Source organism: Perognathus longimembris, chromosome 17 (assembly GCF_023159225.1).
Source record: "Perognathus longimembris pacificus isolate PPM17 chromosome 17, ASM2315922v1, whole genome shotgun sequence".
Taxonomy (NCBI): Eukaryota; Metazoa; Chordata; class Mammalia; order Rodentia; family Heteromyidae; genus Perognathus; species Perognathus longimembris.
In genome coordinates this window covers 20,898,736-20,919,813 of record NC_063177.1, presented here as the reverse complement: position 1 = coordinate 20,919,813, position 21,078 = coordinate 20,898,736, and the positions used below count along the sequence as shown (strand labels likewise).

At 51.3% G+C, this 21,078-nt stretch overlaps 1 protein-coding gene across 1 annotated transcript in view; it reads right to left on the bottom strand.

The window, feature by feature from the left end:
* The window catches only part of Rab11fip4 (RAB11 family interacting protein 4), a 91,530-nt gene extending 70,452 nt beyond the window's left edge, over positions 1-21,078 (bottom strand). The window contains 3 exon segments of the mRNA XM_048365045.1: positions 258-345; positions 20,919-20,984; positions 20,986-21,078. Coding sequence (XP_048221002.1) covers positions 258-345; positions 20,919-20,984; positions 20,986-21,078 — 247 coding nt within the window.

Genomic DNA, 21,078 nt, shown 5'->3' with positions numbered 1-21,078 from the left:
CTGACTCAGGCTGGGATCTGAGGCAGAGGCGCAGAGGGACCCATACCCTCACGCTCTGTCCATGCTGTGGATGCCAAGGTTCCTCCCTCAGCCCCATGTGTAGCTGGGACAAAGTCCATTTCCAGGGCCACCATAGGTCTTGGGTCCGGATGGAATCCAGATGGACCCAAATTGTGCCAGTTTCCCAGGTGACCATGACCTGAGGGAGCCCTGAGACTGCCCCTACCCGACAACGCGCACACACATCAGGGCCTCACCTTTCATGGCGAACACCCCTCGGCAAAAGTCCTTGAAGTTGATTCTCCCCAGGTCGTTGGGGTCTAAATACTTCACAAATTTTTCCACCTGTGAGAAGGAAAGAGGAATGGTAGAAGCAATCCAAGGATAACCCCAAAGGTTCAGGGTACTAGGATGGGGAGGCTGGGACTGAGGGGACACAAGCAGGCAGCTGTTGGTTACTTTATCCCTTAGGTCAAGGCAAAGAGAAGAATGCAGACCCCAGTTCCTCAGTGCAGGTTTGCTCGTCAAGCCCCGCCCCCAAGCTGGCAGGCTGAGAGCCAATGCTTTGCTGCCGTGGTGGTTTTTAGCTTCAAGGTTTTGAGATAGGGACTACAGGTGTGTGCCATTGCACACTCAGCTCCTCAATTCTGCTCTCCATATCTATCTATCTATCTATCTATCTATCTATCTATCTATCTATCTATCTATCTATCTATCTATCTATCTGTATATGTATATTTTTGTGCCAGTCCTGGAGCTTAAATTCAGGGTCTGGACACTGTTCCTGAGATCCTTTTGCTTAAGGCTAGCCACAAATCCAAACTTCCAGTTTTTTGTTTTTTTTTTTTGAGTAGGTATTTGGCAATAAGCCAAATGGACTTTCCTGCTCAGGCTGGCTTTGAACCGCAATCCTCAGATCTCAGCCTTTTGAGTAGCTAGGATTACAGGCATGAGCCATCGTTTCAGGTCTCCCTTTGTACCTCTGTGGAGCTTTCCTGCCTCTGACAAGCCTGTCCTGACCCCCACATCCAAGTAGGGCCTACGCTGATGCTACATTGCCTTACAGCACCTTCAACTGTCCTTCAAGTGACGTCTTCACTTTGTGATTATATGTTTAGGTGATAATTTGATGAATTTGTGTTCTTCTTTTACAAAATAAGCTCCCTAAGGGCAAAGACTAGGTCTTTTCTGACCCTACTGTGTAGCTGGTAGCATATCATGATTGGTACATACTAGAAGCCTCGTAAATGCTTGTTGCATAAATGAACATAAATGGCTCCACAAAACAGCCAAGAATTTTTGTTTTGAGACAAAAATCTTACTATGTATGTAGTCCAGGTTGGCCTCAATTTTGTGATCCTCCTGCTTCAGTCTCCCCAGTCCTCTGACAGGCATGTAGCACCACACCCAGCTATCCCATGGGGTCTCATGTTTGTGCCAGGGCAGACGTCAGACCACAGTCATCCTGCCTACTGCATAGCTGGGCTCACAAGTGCTCAACACTAGAACCAGTATATTGACTGAGAAGGGGGTTTTCCGAACTTTTTCACCTTGGGCTAGACTCAAACTGTGATTCTCCCAATCTCTGCCTCCGGAGAGAGGGGAAATCTGGGTCCTCCTGCCTCTCATCTTGAACTTGAGCTTCTTGAGATTTCCTCCTGAAGACTGCTTGTGTGGGGGTGGGGAGGGGTCCATCCTGGGGCTTGAACTTAGGCCTTGGGTGCTGTCCTTGAGCTTTCGTGCTGGAGGCTAGTGTTCTACCACTTGAGCCACAGCTCTACCTCCAAGACTGCTTTGAAACCTGCCTATAATTTAGCAGCAGCCCCTATGCAGCACACCCGCCCGCACTCACTCATTCCTTCATTCATTCACTCATTAATTCTTTCAACAAGGCACCACCGAGCACCTCTTGTGTGCCTGGCACTGTGCTGGGACTGCAGCTGGTAGCTGCTAAGCACACATGGTCATGTGGATATACCCAGCACCCACCACAACCCTCAGTAACCGCCATCAAGCACACACAGCCATGTGGATACACCCAGCACCCACCACAACCCTCAGTAACCGCCATCAAGCACGCACGGTCACGTGGATGCACCCAGCACCCACCACAACCCTCAGTAACCGCCATCACTATGATGCAGCACAGCCACCTCTGTCCAGAATTCTGCCCGGCTGCACCATGGATGATGCAAACAGAGTACTCTGAGAACACAGAGCTCAGTCTACACGTGGGAAAGGGTCCCGTCCTGGCCTTGATCTCCGGCCCTACTCCAGGCAGATCTCCCTCTTTGCCTCCCACTCTCCCTCCCTCCCATGCTGTTGTCACATGCACACAGGCCAGGCAAGGCAGCTGCAGCAAGGGCAGAAGTCCTGGTCATTGCAGCAGCTTGGTATCCTAGGGAATGACTCAGTGGGCTGCAGAAGACAGCCTGACAGAGCCCCCCCACAATCAGCGGTCCCTCCCCAAGCATGCTAGCTGTGTGCCTCTGTTCCAGCCAGCCTGGCTTTTCCATTCTGCTGCTACGGCTGAGGGACAGCAGAAGGCCCATGCATGGCAGGTCCTCTCTAGGACTCCCCCCACCCCCACCCCCTCGGTACCCAGCAGGATGTTGGGGAAGGCTTGAGGAATTCTATTGAAGAGAGGAGGCAGCTTTCTGCCAGCTCCTGGTCACCCAGCACCTCCTCAGCCTTGCAGCTGCCATCCCTCCACACAACCACGCAGCCTCTGACACTGCCAGGCAATGACGTGGCATCTGAGAATAGCAATGCCCAGGTGCCACCTGCAGGGCTGTCACCCACAGCCCCAGCTGGCTGCCGCCTCTTCTCCCTCAGGCTTGTCTTCACTGGCATTATGAGGAGTCTGTGAATGCAGGCACAGGCCCAGGGCACCCTGCACCCCCAGCCTCTTGGCAGTCACCCCTGTTCTCCAAGGTTCTCCAAGGTCAGGACGAGGCAGTAATCATCTCTGATGCAAGCCAAGGGTGGAGTCCACCCAGAGTGCTGAGTGAATGCCAATGAGACCCCATTGCAGATGCACCTGGGAGGTAGCAGGCCACTGGGACCCACAGGCTAGATTCTGTGATCCCTGGGCTCATAACTTCCAGGGACTTGGGACACCACTGGGCCAGGCTGTCTATTCCCAGCCTCTAGGGAAAGCAAGCTCAGAGCAGGCAGGGGATAAGGCTTGTTTGATGACAGGCAGATAAATGGGGGTCCATGGAGTACCCCTTAACTCTGGGTTAGGGCTGTAGTTAGCTGTTGTTGGGGGTCCAGCCTGCTGTCATCTCCCTTTGCTACCACCACTCCCATGGGGCTCATTGAAGAGTGGCAGTCCCAGAGTGGCTAGTGGCCATGAAAAATGCCACATACCCCCTAGGACAGCCCCCTGCAAACTTCCTAGAACAAAGCACACTGGAAGCATCCCTAAGTCCCGCAGCACATGCGCAATGGCTTACTAAGAGATCCCAGCAGCCTGTATTTGCCACAAATTCACACGAATCTGAATGGTAGCTACTAGGCCAACCCATTTTACAGTCCAGGAAACTGAGGCTCAGAGAGGTGAAAACAGTTACAGGACTTTTAGATAGTGGCAGAGGTAACCTTGAACTAGGCCTTGCTGATCCCAGAGAATCATCCCCTGCTCTCTGCGGCCCTTCACTTCCTCATGCAAGGTGAGGGAGCCTCACATGCGCCAGAGCCGGCCTCTCATCTGTAATCTGTTCTGAAAGGTTGGCCCAGCCCCACTGCATTCTATGTATCAAAAGAGCTTTGGGCCAGAAGTGTCTGTCAGTGGACATGTGCAAGGCCCTGGGTTCAATCCTCCTGGTAGCAAAAAAGCAGTTCTTTGCCCTCTGTGGCTGGGACCCCTCCCTTGGGCAGCAGTGCCCTTCTACAGCACACCCTGGAATGCACTCAGCTGACCAGTCCTTCCTTTCCAAGGCAGAAAAGGCAAGTCCAGGGTGGGGCTCATCCCAGGTCACCTGGAGCATAGCAAAGAAAGTCCCACAGGGAACCCAGGCCACAGCCCATAGGTGCAGACACTATGCATGGTCAAGCAGACCCAGGTCGCACCTGGGGCGCCCCTCAGGCTCCCAGGGGAGGAGAGAAGGCAGGGCCTGGCAGAGACTACGGAAACAGTGCCACCGCTGAGGCACACACAGCTGGGCCACTGTGCCTGCTGCCAGGGCAATTGGTTGTTTGCTGGCAGTAAACTATTGATCTTTCTTTTTTGAGGGCTGCCCAATTACCAGGCTTCCCTGTCTATTTCTGTTACCTTTCTCTTTGGGCTGATTTTCCCCTTTCATTCCCCTAGGTCACATCTCCAGCTCAGAGCAGACATGCCATGCTGGGAGTCCCATCACACAGCTGTCTGAGTGACTGCCCGTCAGATCCTCCCGGGGCAGAACATTGCCCTCCCTCGTTCAAGCTCTGCACGCCAGACAGATGCTGGCCAATCTCTCTGCTTTCCTGAGGTCTCAGCCCACTGGACAGGGGAGATAAGCTGGTTTATCTCACTGTGGTGAGGTGCCCTCTGCACCCCACAGTGCTGGATGGATGTTAGCCATTCCCATCAGTAATCAAGGCAAATGCTGAGTTAGTGTAACCGTGCCAGGCACTGTTTTAAGCCTTCTGTGCGTAGGAGTTTATGTATCTCACAACCCCTGGCCAGTGGATTCTATTGTTATTCCCACACATCTCAGGAGACAATCTCAGCCTCCCAGCCAGGCTCAGGCGCTCAAGGCCAAGGGGAAGCAAGTAGGAAAAAGCTGAGAACTCTACCACAGCAGCTATGCAAACTCTGAAAAAAGAAAAACTTTTCTGCCTGGAAAGAGAAACAAGAAAAAGGAAGGAAGCTGGAAATTCCATCAAGTTGTGTTTGGAGTCTTGAGTCTAGCCTTGAGCTGCACATGCCCAGAACTGACCTGAAACACACCCCAAAGGCTTTCAGCACAGAATGGTGGCAGAGCCAGAAGAGCAGGTCCCTAGAGCGTGTATGTGTGGGGTGGCTCTGGATAGAACACTTAAAACCACAGCTCAGAGGGCAGGACAGAATCTGGGGTTCCTGGGAGGGGGGTATGAGGGACAAGGTAACAAACAGTACAAGAAATGTATCCAATGCCTAACGTATGAAACTGTAACCTTTCTGTACATCAGTTTGATAATAAAAATTTGAAAAAAAAAAAAAGAATCTGGGGTTTCCACCTAGTTGGGTTGATTTCCTAGTTAAAATCAACCAATGACATTTCAATTTTAAGAGGGAATTTTAAGAGGACCCAGTCTCATAACGTAACCTCCAAAAAGCCCAAGATGCTACGTAAAATTACTTGACACACAAAGAATCAGGAAAAGCTGACAAGAAGGTAAAAAGAGGAAAGAGAACTCTAGGCAGTCTGACTCCAAGATGGCCCAGAAATTGTCATCCTTAGACAAAGATTTTTTTGTTATTGTTGCTGTGTTGTTTTGGTTTAGGTGCTAAGGACTAAAACCAGGATAGAAAATGATTAAAGTAAAGGTGAATACTCTTGAAATAAATGGAGATGTAGAAATTCTCAGCAGAGGGGCTGGGAATATGGCCTAGTGGTAAAGTGCTGATCTCGTATACATGAAGCCCTGGGTTCGATTCCTCAGCACCACATATATAGAAAAGCCAGAAGTGGCCCTGTGGCTCAAGTGGTAGAGTGCTAGCCTTGAGCAAAAAGAAGCCAGGGACAGTGCTCAGGCCCTGAGTCCACGCCCCAGGACTGGCAGCAAAAACAAAACAAATTACAAAAAAAAATTCTCAGCAGAAAGAAAAGTTGCAAAAAAAAAAAAAAAGACCTGGAATTTTATAACTATCTTGTACTTCAGAACTAAACATAGAAGAAATAAAAATATTCTTTGTATGGGATTAATATCAGGATGGCGATGAAAAGAAAAATGGTAGAATTATAGAAAATACCTAAGATGTGCTAACCGGAACAAGGAAAACAATGAAGGATTGAAGGGTCAGCTTGCTAAGAAGACATAACAGCCTTAAATGTGCATGAATTCATAACACCACTGCAAAACACACACACACACCTAATAGAACTGGCAAAGGAAACAGACAAATTCCCAATTATGGTCAGAGAGTTCAACATTCCTCTCTAGCAGCCAACAGAACCAATTAAAGGGAAAACCACTGAGGATATAAAGGGCCTGGGCAGCGCCACCTACCTACCAGCCTCAGCCACACACCTAGGCTGCTCCACCTGCTAGGAGAATAGGCATTCTTTTCATTTTTTTAAAATTTTCTTCAGTACTGGGGTATGAATTTAGGGGTAGGCTAGCATTATACTATTGGTGCCATGAACCCAAGCCTGATTTTTTTTTTTTTTTTTTTTTGCTGGCCCTGGGGCTTGCACTCAAGGTCTGGGTGCTATCCCTGAGCCTCTTTGTGCTCAAGGCTAGCACTCTACCACTTGAGCCACAGCTCCACTTCTGGCCTTTTCTGAGTACTGGAGACAAGAGTCTCATATATTTTTCTGCCTGGGCTGGCTTTGAGCCATATCCTCAGATCTCAGCCTTCTAAGTAGCTAGGATTACAGGCATGAGCCACCTGCATCTGGCTCAGGCCTGATTTTTATTCTTTCTTTCTTTCCTTTCTTTCTTTCTCTCTTTCTTCCCTCCCTCCCTCCCTCTTTCCTTTCCTTTCTTTTCCTTTCCTTTCCTTTCATTGATTTCAGGGCCCCAAGTTCTCCTTTTGCTTTTTTATTCAAAGTTGGCACTCTATCTCTAGAGCCACACCTCCACTTCTGGCTTTTTGCTAGTTATTGGGAGAAAAAAATCTCATGGACTTTCTTGCCCAGGCTGTTATTAAACCTCAATTCTCACATCTCAGCCTCCTGAGTAACTAATGATTACAGACATGAGCCACTGATTGCCCGTATCTGCTGGTTATTTTCAAGACAGGGTCATGACATTTTTTTCTGAATAGGCTAGCTTCAAATCTTGATCCTTCTACTCTAAGACTCTTTAGCAGCTAGGATTATAGGCGTAAGCTGCTAACACTTAGTGATTTAAAAAATTTTTTTAAGATTAATAAGCTGGTTTAACCTATGCTTCTGAGCAACAATCAGTAGTTTACCTTCTGGAATTTTAATTGTTATAATTAATCAATCATTGGAGCACGGAAAACACCTCCTGGTCACACAGCAGGATACCGAAATAAATTTGTTGTTACCAGTTGGGGGGGGGGGAAGATTAATAAGCTGGGTTGGGAATATGGCCTAGTGGTAGAGTGCTTACCTCGTGAACAAGAAACCCTAGGTTCGACTCCTCAACACCACATATATAGAAAATGGCCAGAAGTGGCGCTGTGGCTCAAGTGGTAGAGTGCTAGCCTTGAGTAAAAAGCCAGGGACAGTGCTCAGGCCCTGAGTTCAAGACCCAGGACTGGCAAAAATAAATAAATAAATAAAACTGATGACTGATAAATCTGTAGACTAATTAGAGAGAGAGAGAGAGAGAGAGAGAGAGAGAGAGAGAGAGAGAGAGAGAGAGAGAGAGAGAGAGAGAAACAGAGACAGAGAGAGAAAGAGAGAGGCGAACACTCGATGAATTCAGGGGACAAAAGCAGAGTTCTCACTGTAGTTCCACAGACTTTAAAACAGTAATAAGGAGTTGATGGTGCAGCCTGGTGGTAGAGCACTTGCTTAGCATGCGTGAGGCCCTGGGTTCCATTCCCCACTCCCTCCTAGGCTGCCTCCCTTTCCAATGCTTGGACATCTGGGTGGCCTTTCTTGCTACCTGGGCAGAAAACCAGCCTGGCTGTACACTTGAAGTCTTCTCCAGCGGCAGGAGGGTTCCAGGCCTGGCGGGGGATAGGTAGGGGTGTAACTGAACCACCCCAGCTTCAGATGGTAGCCCAAATAAAAGGCAGAGGTAAAGGTAAAGAGGGCAGAGGACACGGCTTTGGGACTTGTTGTTGTGGCAAGGCTCAGTTCTAGGCAAGCGCTCCTGTCCAGTCCTGTGCTGCCCTTGTTCTACCAGGAGCTGCTAGCCTGCCTTCCCAGTGGTCTGGGATGGACAACAGGTAGAGTCAGAGCCCTGCTGGGGTGGGGGGCAGTTAGTGGGAGGCCTTGAGCTCAAGGTAACACAGTGGGTACAGAGCAGGAGGAAGCAGGTAGCAGGTGACAGAGGTCTGTTCAGCAGGCTGGAGGTTGTCCTTTATTTTAACAGCAAAAATAAAAGCCACTGTGTGCACACGCCAGGCCCTGCACTGCAAACTGAACCAAGCAAACAACCAAAAGAGCATCTGCCTCCACGGGGCTCTGTCACAGAGCTCATGCTGGGCAGGGGGCTGGGAGCACTTTAGTGAGTCCTCCCAGGCACCCAGGGAACAGCTGGTCCTTCCTTGCTCCTCCCAAGGCAGGCAAGGCGGCAGTTGGGAATCCCAAGGCCCTGGCTCTGCTCCCCCTCCCTGGGGCTCTGTCCTGGCTGAGGCCTCAGCACCCAACACTCCAGCTGTTTGTGTCCCTGATTTTCCAGGCTGCCTCATGTGGGGCACACAATGGGAGTCTGTATTCCAGAGCCCTCAGGACAAAGGGCACAGAAGCCACTGGTCCTCTCCATTAATTCTCAGGGGAGGGCAGGCAGGGGGGCCAGGCACGAGCTTCAGCAAAGCCAAGCACACACAAGGGGTGAGGAAGGGGTTTCCAAAGAGGGTCCTGCCAGTTCCTGTACCCTAGTCAGGTAAAGAGTTGGCCTGTTCTGCTCTCAATCACCCTGCCCCTTGCTTCCCCAGGACCCACTCCCTCCGTGCGGGGGGGGGGGGGGTCACTGGCCCATGTGTCAGCCTATATGCACTCACTGTGTGGCCTTGGACAAGTCATGCTACCTCTGTGGGCCTCAGTTTCCTATGTATAATGTAATTCTGACTAATTATAGGAAGTGTGTCTCTTCCTGCTCTGTCTTGGAAGACCACTGGGAGGGGGCTTCTGAGCCCTGGCACTGCCCTACTTGGATCCTCAGACTGTTTAACCAAAAATGAGGGGGTGCCATATATAGAGGAGATAAATAAATAGAATATGCTAACAAAAAGGGTGGGGTGGAGGTGTGGCTCAAGTGGTAGAGCACCTGTGATTGATCTCAGTATGTGTGGGTTCCTGAGTTTCAAGGTGGAGGGGCCCTGGGGAAGTACCGGTCCTCAAGGAGCCAGTGGGGTAAAAGGTAGGGTCAAGAGGATGAGCAAGTTGTGTACAGACATCCAGATGGGTCAGTCAGCACCCAAACCAAGGCCTCCTGGTCAGTGCCACTTCACTAGGCCACAGTTAGAGACTCCTCCCAGCATGTCGGAATTACCAGCAGCACCTCATTCACAGCCTGAGTCTACCTCATCCACAATCCTCTGGCCACCCACCAGGGCTTTGTTTGGTATCTGAATAGGAGGGAAAGTGACAGAGGCTTGGGTGGTCTCTGAAGTGGGCTGACCTCTGCTTGAATCTGTGTGACTGTCCCTGCCTTCAGCAAATAGTTCCTCAACCCTGTGGGGACACAGACCAGCTTCCAGGAGGACAGATGCCCTGTTGCATTTTGTGAAGTGAGGAAAACTAGTCTGAGGAAGAGCCTAGAAGTGTATAGCTGACCATTCCAAGTGCCACACACCCAGGGACAGCGTGTCACACTTGGTGTGTCTCTGCAGGTGGGCAGAGCTGGGAGCTGGACTGGAGTACCCCATGCTCTTCGCTGGCCAAGGATGAATGATCTGACCTCTGTGAGTACTAGGACGTAGTGTGGTGGCAAGGCCTTGAGACAGCCTGGAAACTGACAGGGCACAGGCCTGGGGGCTGCGCAGCCACCCGCTGCCTCCTCTTCCAAGCTATAAATAGCTGGACTTAAAAAAGTGAATGTGAGCCATTTTTAAACTCCAAAAACTTAAAACAGTAAAGCCCTTTAATACTTTCTAAAAAGAATGTTCCCAGTTCCCCAGGGGAGGTTAAGACAGAACACATGGGAGGGGCTGGGGATATGGCCTAGTGGCAAGAGCGCTTGCCTCGTATACTTGAAGCCCTGGGTTCGATTCCCCAGCACCACATATACAGAAAATGGCCAGAAGTGGCGCTGTGGCTCAAGTGGCAGAGTGCTAGCCTTGAGCAAAAAGAAGCCACGGACAGTGCTCAGGCCCTGAGTCCAAGGCCCAGGACTGGCAAAAAAAAAAAGAACACATGGGAATGCAGTTTCCAAGCAGATGCTACCCCCAAAACCTCACAGTGGGAGCCCAGAGGAGGCAGAGCCAGGGGACTGGGAAGGCCTCATGGGAGGGGCCCCCAGCGGAGGTGACTATGCTGGACCTAAAGAACTGGAGCACTAAGTCCAGCATGGTGGTGCATCCCTGTACATTCCAGCTACTCAGCAGGGAGGGGTGGGGGTGGTGGATCTTGAGTGTGAGGCCTGCAGGGCAAAAAAGTTCACAATGAGGCTCTGGATTCAATCACCAGTATTGGAGGGCGGGGGAGATAAAACAAAGATGGAGCACTAACCGCGTGTTAGTGGGAAACGTTGATTCACAGAGTATAGTAGCACCAGCAGAGGCAAAAGGAGGGAGTGCAGGCCAAGCATGTACTTCCTCTATGGTGAGGGGTGGGTTTTAGTCAGGACTTGAGAAAGCAAGATTTGCATGTAGGCAGGCACCTGAAGCTGGCAGTACAGAGTAGAGGGAGGCAGAGACCCACCATAAGCACCAAAGGTCAGGTAGAGGCAGCCCTGATGACTCAGGAGGAGGGGTAAGGAGCGCTTCAACACTTGCTGAGGGCTTAGGGGTCTGGTGGACAAAGGAGGGGACTGTCCCTGATAGGTGCCCAGGAGGGAGAGCACAAGACCAGGGACCCGAGGGGCATCAGGTGGATTTTCATGGGCTAGGATGGCCCCTTAGGGTCTTTTCCTGACTGCAGATCTAAGTCCCCAAGGCTCTCAGACACAGGCTCCTGTCTGTCCAGGTCAGGTGGCTGCCAGAAATAGGGTTCCTGCTATCTGTTCTGACTAATGACACTGGCCTGTCGCCATGGAGGGCAGTGGCAGCTGACTGCTCTTCACAGTAGCAGAAGCAAGAAACATCTGCAACGCAGGGACAGAGGTGGCCCCAGGCTGAGACCAAGGGGGAGGGAGAAGTGCCTGTGCTCCTGGCTTCAGTAGTAGCCAGGCCACAAGTCTGGACAGTGCCACCTACAGGCAGCCTTTCTTCTCACAGTCACCCAGTCAACAGCAGCTCCGCAGGGTGCACTGGACAGGCTCAGTCCCCAGCGAGGCTGGGTGACTATAGATGGGTGACTAGGCACAGAACAGCAGGGTGCATGACGAGAAAAAGGCACAGCCAGGGAGGCCTAGTCAACCCCATGGGGTGGGGAAGACATGGACAGAAACAGAGTTAGTCTGGGAAACAGCAGGCCTCTCTTTTGAGTGCAGGCTGATTCCCCAGGGCTGGGGTGGGGCCTAAGACTGCCTTTCTCCAGCTCCTGGAGGTGCTGGTGCCCAACCACAGCTGGCCTGTCAGGGGCTGCCCAGAATTCTGAAGCTGGAGTCCAGAAGAGAGTCCAGTCTGTGTGTGCCACTCGGAACTCTGGGATGCTGGGGCAGTAGGAGGATCGGAAGTGGCAAGGCCCTGCCGCTGGGGAGGTTTCCTAGTATTAGAGGCAGAATGAGGCTTTTGCAATGCTCAAAGCACCTGGGCAGGATGGCCACAGGGAAGTGCCTCTGCTCCACAGCTGTTTCTAGTTGCTTAAGGCCAACTCTGTGGCCATCTGTGCCCAGCAAGTGTCAACCTGTCCATCTCATCGCTTTGCTGTTTCTGTCCTGGCTGCCCTGCCTGACAGGCTATAGTCGAGACGCCTGCCTGTGTCTTGCCAGCCCCTTTTCCTTTATATAAAATCCCAACTGTATCAGCCACAAACATAACTTCCTCAGGATTCATCACTTCCTGGGGGACCTTGTGTATAAGATTTGCCAGGGCAGTTGTGCCCAGACGCATCCCCCAGTCTACTTTTTTTTTTACTCTCAAGGGACCCATATAACCACTGTCCCAGCATACCTTACACCTCCCATGTCAGTGTAGACATCTCTGCCCATCCCCCCAAAATTGATTCTTGCACAGCAGAGTGACGATAGCTAACCATCATGCATTACATATTTCAACATTGCTGAAGAGTGGATTCTCAATGTTCTCTCCAAGAAAATAAGTGTGCGAGCTGTTTGATCTGTTCATTAGCCTAATCTGCTCATTCCTTAAGTATGAACATGGGAGCACGACATGTCAATACAATTGACATACCATATATGACAATTCCTGTCAATAAAAATAAAATTTGAGGAGAGATTTCCCTCGGTATGCCTGCCCCCAGTCAGTAGGTCTCTCAGGAATCAGGAAAGAAATCTTGTCTTGTTTATCCTTAAAACCATTAGCCTCAAATATGCCATGGAAAAAGGCCAAGATAGAGAATGAGAATCTCAGTTTGATCTCTGTCCACAGCCCTAGGTATTTATGGCCTTCTGTGCTAGCCATGGTGGTAAAGGCTTAATACATGTTGTTAACTGCACAGCCACTTTACAGATGGGGAGACTGAAGCACTTCTCAGCATCACAAAGGATTAAATTGTGGAGGCAGATCTCAAACCATGTATACGTGACACCAGGCACTAAAACTGGAGTGCTGGGAGGAGTGGAGGGATGGAAATCAGAGAGCAGCAGGCTGTCAGGAGGCTAGCTAGGCCATACGGCTCAATGGCTGGGAGAACCTGCAGCTAAGGCTGAGGACTATGAAGGAACGGGAGAATGTACCAGGATAAAAGGAAGCAGAATCAGCTTTGGGCAGAGGATTACAGAAGGTGGCTGGCAGGAACTGGAGTCTGGGAGACATGCCTCCTTAATCACCATCTGAACAGGAAGTCGTAGAGATGCAGAATTCAGGGCACAGCTCCCTGACAGCTGCCCTCCCCCACACTTCAGGTCCAACTTCCTGTCTTTTTGGCACAGTGCAGAGAAGGCCCAGCCTGCCCAACCTACCCACCCTTCAGATCATAAACCTATTTCTGCTCATCTCAGGCTCAGAAAGCCAGGGAAGCCTCCGTTATGAGCCCCCACATCTGGCCCTGACCTCTAAATGCCTGGGATATCAGCTTTTGCAGGCAGCTAAGAAGCTTTAGAACCAGCCAGGCCTGTGTCTGAACCTCCCAGCTCCTTCATTCTTTGTGGACTTGGGACAAGTCACTGCAGCTTTTGCTGGTGCTGGAAGATGAGAGAGTAAGAAATACAAAGGCAGCCAGTAGATTGTGTGACCAGCTCTGGTTCCTTATCATTCTGGTCCTCTGGGAAACCACAGTGGTGGCAGGAGGAACTCGGCTCCCTCCCAGGGAGCCCTGCCCTTGGAAATCACCAGGAAGAGGAAGGAGTCAAAGGGTGCTTTGAGGGTGAAGGCAGCAGGGACACCATCATGGCATGGTCTACAGGGGGCTTACTGAATGATGCAATGAACTCCGTCAGGGTCTTTCACATGCTTATCTCCAGTCCTCTAAACAGTCGCCCACAGAAAGCTCATCACCATGTTATAGAGAGGCGAACTGAGGTCTGTTCACCATATAAGGCATCTTTAAAATAATCTTAAATTGAGCCAGATGCCAGTAGCTCATGCCTATAATCCTAGCTATTCAGGAGGCTGAGATCTGAGGATCCCAGTTCAAAGCCAGCCTGGTCAGGAAAGCCCATGAGACTCTATTTCTAACCATCAAAAAGCTGGAAGTAGAGCTGTGGCTCAAATGGTACAGCCTTGGGCAAAAAAACTAAAAGATAGTGCCCCCCCCCCCAAAAAAAAGTCTGGCTGTCACTTCTTCCAGGCCAGTTCCACACTTTCCCCCAAACCAATGGCCTGTGTGGGACATGAGAAATCATAAAAATAGTCAATGCCAACAGGGGGTGGGGCAGGCTAGTGCTGGAGTGGTGTTGTCCTTGGGGAGGGAGGGGAGGTCACCATCCGGCCCCTGTACTGGCCTGAGTTCACATTCTCCCTGCCCTTCCTGCACCTTCACCACATGGAGCCACTTGTCACTCCACGGAAATGTCAGTCCCACCCCTGGCTCTGTGCTTGGCCTTGTGAATGGCAGCAATGATGGAAGATCTGGATGGATAGAGGGGAGGCTGGGGGAAAAGTGGGCAAACAGATGAGGGATGATGAGGAGATTGTCAGTGGGCTGCGCAGGTAATAAAGGGATGGATGGGCAGGTAGATGCCTGGATCCTGGGACAACAAGTGGATAAGTGGATGGATGGGGAAAGATTAATGGGGGCACTGATAAAAGGGCAGGTGGACTCTGTGTGTGTGTGTGTGTGTGTGTGTGTGTGTGTGTGTGTGTGTGTGTGTGAATATGTATATCTTTTGGGTCTCAATTTCACAGATGAGTTTATCCCACTCAACAAGACAATGTGCTTTGGCCCTCTGGTTATTTCTTTTTTCCCTTTCTTTCTTTCTTTTTTTTTTTTCCCCCTGGTCCCGGGGCTTAAATTTGGGGCCTGGGGCTTCTGTTCCTGAGCTTCTTTTGCTCAAGACTAGCACTCTTCCACTTGAGCCACAACATCACTTCTGGCTTTTTCTGTTTCCTGAGATAGGGTCTTGCTTTTTTCTCCAGACTGGTCTGGACTGAAATCCTATTTACACTTCCCACTGAAGCTAGGGTGGCAGGTGTGCACCACTGGTACCTAGCCTTTTCTGTTGAGAGGCAGAACAAACTTTTTTGGATTTATTTTGCTTAGGTTGTCCTGGGCCTGTGATCATCTTGATTGCTGACTCCTGTGTTGATTCTCGACCTGGCTTGTTTTTTGAGATGGAGTGTCCATAACTTTTTGCCATAATCTTCCCATTTCTACCTCCCACACAGCTAGGATTACAGACTTTCACCACACCTGGCTTGTGCCCAGTTGTGAAATCAGAACTTCTCCATTACACATACTTCTTTGCTGTAGGCAGAGAGCCCTGATGACTGGGGAAGAAGGGAAGGAGGATCCAAGGGCTGGGGCTGGGGAGGACTGGGCTGGGGAGGACACAGGCCTTGACTCAGCCATTCACCCTAGCCACAGCAGCATGGAGGTTGGGGGAGGCAGCTCAGAGGGGTCACATGCTCCTCTTGCCTCTGTTTTCCCACCCAGTGAACCGCAGCTCGGCTCCAGGTCTCGTACATTCTACTTCCATTTGGCTGTGTTTTCAAATCCAACCATTAGGTCTGGGAATATGGCCTAGTGGTAGAGTGCTTACCTCGTATACATGAAGCTCTGGGTTTGATTCCTCAGTTCCACATACATAGAAAAAGCCAGAAGTGGCGCTGTGGCTCAAGTGGTAGAGTGCTAGCCTTGAGCAAATAGAAGCCAGGGACAATGCTCAGACCCTGAGTCCAAGCCACAGGACTGGCAAAAACAAAACAAAAACAAATCCAACCACTTCTCTACTGTACTACCCTGCTCCAGGCCACCAGCTTCCCCTCATATTTTCTCTGTGTCCTCTCCCTCCCCTCCACCACTCACCAGGGTCCCATTCAAACCAGGAAGACCCACTTCAGTCTCTCCTTTACTCAGAACTCTCTGGGGCTTCCACTCAGAGTAAAAGCCGAAGCCCCTCCCAGAGACGCCACAGAGATGCCTCCCCCACTTCTTCAGACCTCTCCCTTCCCTTACTCCCTACTGTGCCCCTCAATCTGGCCTCTTTGGACATTCCCCCTAGAGGGACCGCTCCACTTAAGATGTCTGTGGCATTATAGGAAAGCTCAGGCTGGTCTCAATTCTTCCTGGATCTCAACACCACCTTATGGTTTTGGTCCTGATGGTCTCCTGTGCCTACTACCCAATCAGAGCGTAAGCTCTGAGTCCTGCTGTTTCTCCATGCCTGGAACAGTATTGGCACATAGAAAGAACATGTGAAGGGTTGGGAATGTGGCTTAGTGGTAGAGTGCTTGCTTTGTATGCATGAAGCTTTGGGTTCGATTCCTCCATACCACATATATAGAAAAAGCCAGAAGTGGTGTGGTGGCTCAAGTGGTAGAACACTAGCCTTTTGAGCAAAAGAAGCTCATGGACCGTGCCCAGGCCCTGAGTTCAAGCCCCAGGACTGGCAAAAAATAAATAAATAAATAAATAAAAAGAAAGAAAAGAATACATGAAGCAAATTGAATATAAAAAATAAAAGATTTTAGCCTAGAGATGTGTTAAGGGTAATAGTAACATTATTTCTATTAAGACTACAGCTGGGGCTGGGGATATAGCCTAGTGGCAAGAGTGCCTGCCTCGGATACACGAGGCCCTAGGTTCGATTCCCCAGCACCACATATACAGAAAAAACGGCCAGAAGCGGCGCTGTGGCTCAAGCGGCAGAGTGCTAGCCTTGAGCGGGAAGAAGCCAGGGACAGTGCTCAGACCCTGAGTCCAAGGCCCAGGACTGGCCAAAAAAAAAAAAAAAAAAAAGACTACAGCTGGGCACAGAAGAAGTTTAAGGCTAGCAAACTGGCAAATATTGAGACCCCCAATCCAATTTCAACCAACAGCTGGATATGGTGGTACACACCTGTCATCCCAGCTAGGCAGGAGGCCATAGATAGGAGGATAGCAGTCTAAGCCAGCCCTGGGTTAAAAAAGCACGCACGAGAGAGAAAGTGAGAATTCCCGGAAAAATAAAGCAAAAAGGACTGGAGCTATGGCTTAAGACATATAGCACCTGTCCCACTCTCTCAAACAAATGTTTGGCCAATATCAAGAGCAGCATAAGCAACATTGGGTCTTGTCTGTGAAGCCTCTGAGCAGAGTTCTCTACGTGGATGAACTCATTCTGCCCTCCGAAGCCCTGTACTGTGTGGACCATCCTCACCCCACCTGATGAAGGATGGCAAGGCCAGGATGTGAGAACAGCAGCACTGGATGAGAAGCTAATGTGGGCTCAAGCAGAGCCCTCACTTTCCACCTCTGTCCTGACCCTGCCGTAGGCAGAGTATTGATACTCGGCATGAGGGCAAGGGGACTCCTCCCCTAATGGTGATCACATCTGTCTTCTATTTGTGGTGTGTGTGTGTGTGTGTGTGTGTGTGTGTGTGTGTGTGTGTGTGTATACGTACGCACATGTATACTGGGGCTTGAAGTCAGGGCCTGACTCACTTGGCCTTTTCACTCACCAATGGCACTCTATTTGAGCCACAGCGCCACTTCAGGCTTTTGGGTGGTTAACTGGAGATAAGAGTCTTACCAACTTTCCTGCCTGGCGTGGCTTCAAACCTCAATCCTCAGATCTCAGTCTCCTGAGTAGCTAGGATTACAGGTGTGAGCCACCTGCACCTGGCTTCTATTTATCTTTTTTCCTAGGTCAATGAGTTAGGGGACTATCATAAAACAATCTAGCCAGGCATTGGTGGCTCACACCTGCAATCCTAGTTACTCAGGAGGTTGAGCTCTGCAGATTGAAGTTCAAAGCCAGCTGGGCAGGAAAGTCTGTGAGACTTTGATCTTTAATTAACCATCAGAAAACCAGAAGTATCCCGGTGGCTCAAAATGGTAGAGCTTTAGCCTTGAGCAAAAGAGCTCAGGGATAGCACCCAGGCTCTGAGTTCATGACCAACAAAAAGCAAAACAAAAACAGAACAACCAATCTGATATGTCTATAACATTATTAATGAAACCTTGACTTCACTTAACTCCCGAGTTCTACCTAACAGCCTCTTCTTGCTCTAGGGCCCCACCTGGGGTCCTGCATTCCACTCAGCCATCAAGTCTCCTTAAGCTGTCTGTACCTGTCTAGGACAGCTTCTCTGGCTCCTTGTTCCAGATGCCCTGGGCCATGAAGGAGGGATGCTAATCAGTGTTTGGTGGACTGCCTCACAGCTGGGGCTTACCTGGTGTCTCATGGCCACTATTGGAAGGCAGGCACTGCACCTCTTATGCAGAGGGGGATGGACTGTGCTTTGCCTCCTCAGAATTATCTATATAAATTACCTGGATTTCTTCTATTGGGGAGATTATTTCCTCATTTATTATTCATTCAGCCAATCACTATGGCCTCGTGGTTACCTACTTTATACTTTGAAACCAACTACATTTTTGTTTCTGCATTGTGCCCAGGTGTCTCTGGATCCCAGGGGACAGCTGGTAAAATGTGGCCCCAATACCTTAAAGAAGGATAACTACCCATCATTGCACAGGTGGGTTGAAAAATTAATGTCCATGTCTGTGTTTTGTGTTTTTTTTTTCAGCCATGGAGCTCGAACTCAGGGCCTGAGTGCTATCCCTGAGATTTCTTGCTAAAGGCTAGGGTTCTACCACTTTAAGCCACAGCTCCACTTCCAGTTTTTAGGTGGTTAATTGGAGATAAGAGTCTCACTTACTCTCACCTTCCTGCCCAGGCTAGCTTCAAACTGTAATCCTCAGAGCTCAGCCTTCAGAGTAGCTAGGCTTATAGGTGTGAGCCACCAGCACCCAGATACCAAGTGGTGAAACAAATGAAAATAGAAACTGCCAGAGTGCACAGCACTGTGCGAGGGAGCCGCACCTGCCGGGACAGGCACTCGGGTTGAGTGCCCCAAGTGTGAAGTTGCTGTGTGGCGCAGATCTGCAACAACAACAACAACAACAATAACAACAACTGCATTCCCCAGTCCTCAGTGTACCCACAGACACGCCCTCCTCCAGCGCTCTGGGCCCTGTCCGTGGTCCTGCTCTGCGTCCTTAATCCTGGATTCCCACACAGAGAGCACCAACGCTGCAGCTACCAGAGGGAGGAAACAGGGAGGAGCTGAGGCTCTCTCAGCTAGTCCAATGGGATGGATGAGTAAGGGTTGAGAGCAAGCTTAGAGTCAAGAAATTTATGACACAGACAGGCCTGATTTCCTCAACAAGCCATGAGCATGACAGAGCTGGGGGAGCAGAGCCAAGGGGAAGAATCATGCCAGAGTCAGAGGGACCCAAGTGCCATCACAACTAGAAGCTCTGCACAGTCTGGAACAGAACGTGGGTTTTAAGAAAAAGTAGACACTTGGGGCCACATCAGGAAAGAGGGTTTGCCTGTTAAATGCAACGAGAAGTCACTGAAGCACAGAGGTGATGATCATTTACTGGAAAAAGAAATTAGGTCACCATCCAGTTGTATGCAGCATGATCTCATTTATCAAGGAAAGCTACATATAAGCACAGAAACAGCTCTGGAAAGATATGAGGAAAAGGTCACACAGGGTATCCCTGGGGGACAGAACATCATAGTTTTATTCTCAAATGACCCTCATTCCAATTTGCTGTGGACCATATAAACTAGCCCTGCAACTACACAGGACTGTGGTCTAATAAGAAAGATATCCTTGGCTGGGCAGAGCTTCCTAAATCAAGATCCCTGCAGTTTTCTGTGGTCAGAAACAGTGTGGCTGAAAAACGCAGGGCCTTGCTGAAAAGCAGCTTCCCCTCCCCCTCCGTGTGACATGGTGAGGGGCTCCTGGTCCCCTGTTACTGCTAGAAAAAGTCACACAGTCAGTCAACAGCAGCTTCTGGGCCCAAAGCCACAGGTTTGGTTCTTGTTGGGGCTGGACAGAAATAGCTTGGGGTTTTGAACAGCAGGTATTTAGCATAGTAGAAGGGAGATGGGGAGAGCCCGTGGGAAGAGCACGGGGCTGTCACAAAGAGAAACTCAGGTGAGTCCTGATGCAGAGAACCATGCTGAGTAATGGACAAACAGGTGTATTCTGGAGTGGTCCCTCGGGAAGGAGGAGGTGCTCATGACAGCGCTGTCCAGCTTGGGGGTAAGGGAGTGAGGCTTGGGGGAAGGTGGATAAGGACTGTGGCCTCCTGCAAGAGGCTGCTGGGAGGCTGGAGGTCATACCCATAGCTGAGGCTCTGCTTCTGGAACCACAGATTTCTAGTCAGAGCTGGGCAGCTTTTCCTCCATGGGGCCTGGCTGGTACCCACCAGCCCACAGGAAGGGCTCATCTGGCCTACAGAGGACAATCAAGGTGGGCCAAGCCATGAGAGGAGGTAGGGGCTGCAGAGAGCTTCCTGGGATAGGGGACCATGCCTTCACATCAGATGCTGCTAGCTTCCTAGTGTCCTGGTGCCTGGGGAGGAATAATTAATTTTCCCCTCACACGTGTCAGGTGACACGGAGGTGACAGGGAGGTACCAACCCATCCAGCCACCACCCAGCAATTCCCATGTTCTAAAATGACAACATGACCTGTCCCGGGCACGTAATGGCACCAAGTGGACCCAGGCTCCCCCGTTCCAGGCCATTCCAGCTTTTAGGGTTCTATCTCCAGGAGGAAGGCCCCAGCCCTGCGGAGGGGGCTCAGCCAGCTGAGGGCCCTCGCCTCCCCAAGTCACGGCCACTAGTCCCCGCGTGACACTGACAAGGGGACACACACCTCCTGAGCCCACCCTTGGGTGGCAGTGACCCTGCCATCCCAGTCCCGCAGCTCTGCCCCCCAAGCGTCCCCAGCACGCGAATCCACGCACTCCCCACGCTGGCTCCGGCTCACCGGGCCCCAGCCAGTCAGGCCTGCCAGGGAGCCCAAAGAGGGGGTGACCAGGCCCCTGGGCGGGGTTCCGGGCTGACCTCAAGCAGACACCGGCACCCGTCCTGTCCCTGCGCTCCGTGCCAAGGCCAGGCCTGGCCGGGGTGTGATGGTCGGGGTCTCCACCGGCTGAGGGCGGGCCGGGGGTACCGAGGCCAGATTTGGACAGCTTCCCCGCCCCCCCCTCCCCGCCCCAACACAGAGTGGGGCTGTGGCCGGCCGGGAAGGAAGGGCGGCGGATGGGCAGAACCGCCCGGGAGGGGCGCGTGACGCTCGCCCTGGGGCTGAGGGGGTGCCGGGCAGGGAACCCCGGTTCTGCGGGGAGGGGAGCCGCGGAGGGGCCGCGGCCGGGGACCGGGCGCGGGGAGGAGGCCCCGCACGGCCGCCTTACCTCCTCGCCCTGGCCGAAGCGCAGTCCGAGCGCGGCGACGCGCTCCACGCGCAGGAAGCCGTCGGGGGTCGCGGCCGCACACCTCGAACACCTCGCGCAGGCGGCGCAGGGAGCGCAGCAGAGCCGCGGGGGCCCCCGCCCAGCCCGCGCCGCCCGCCAT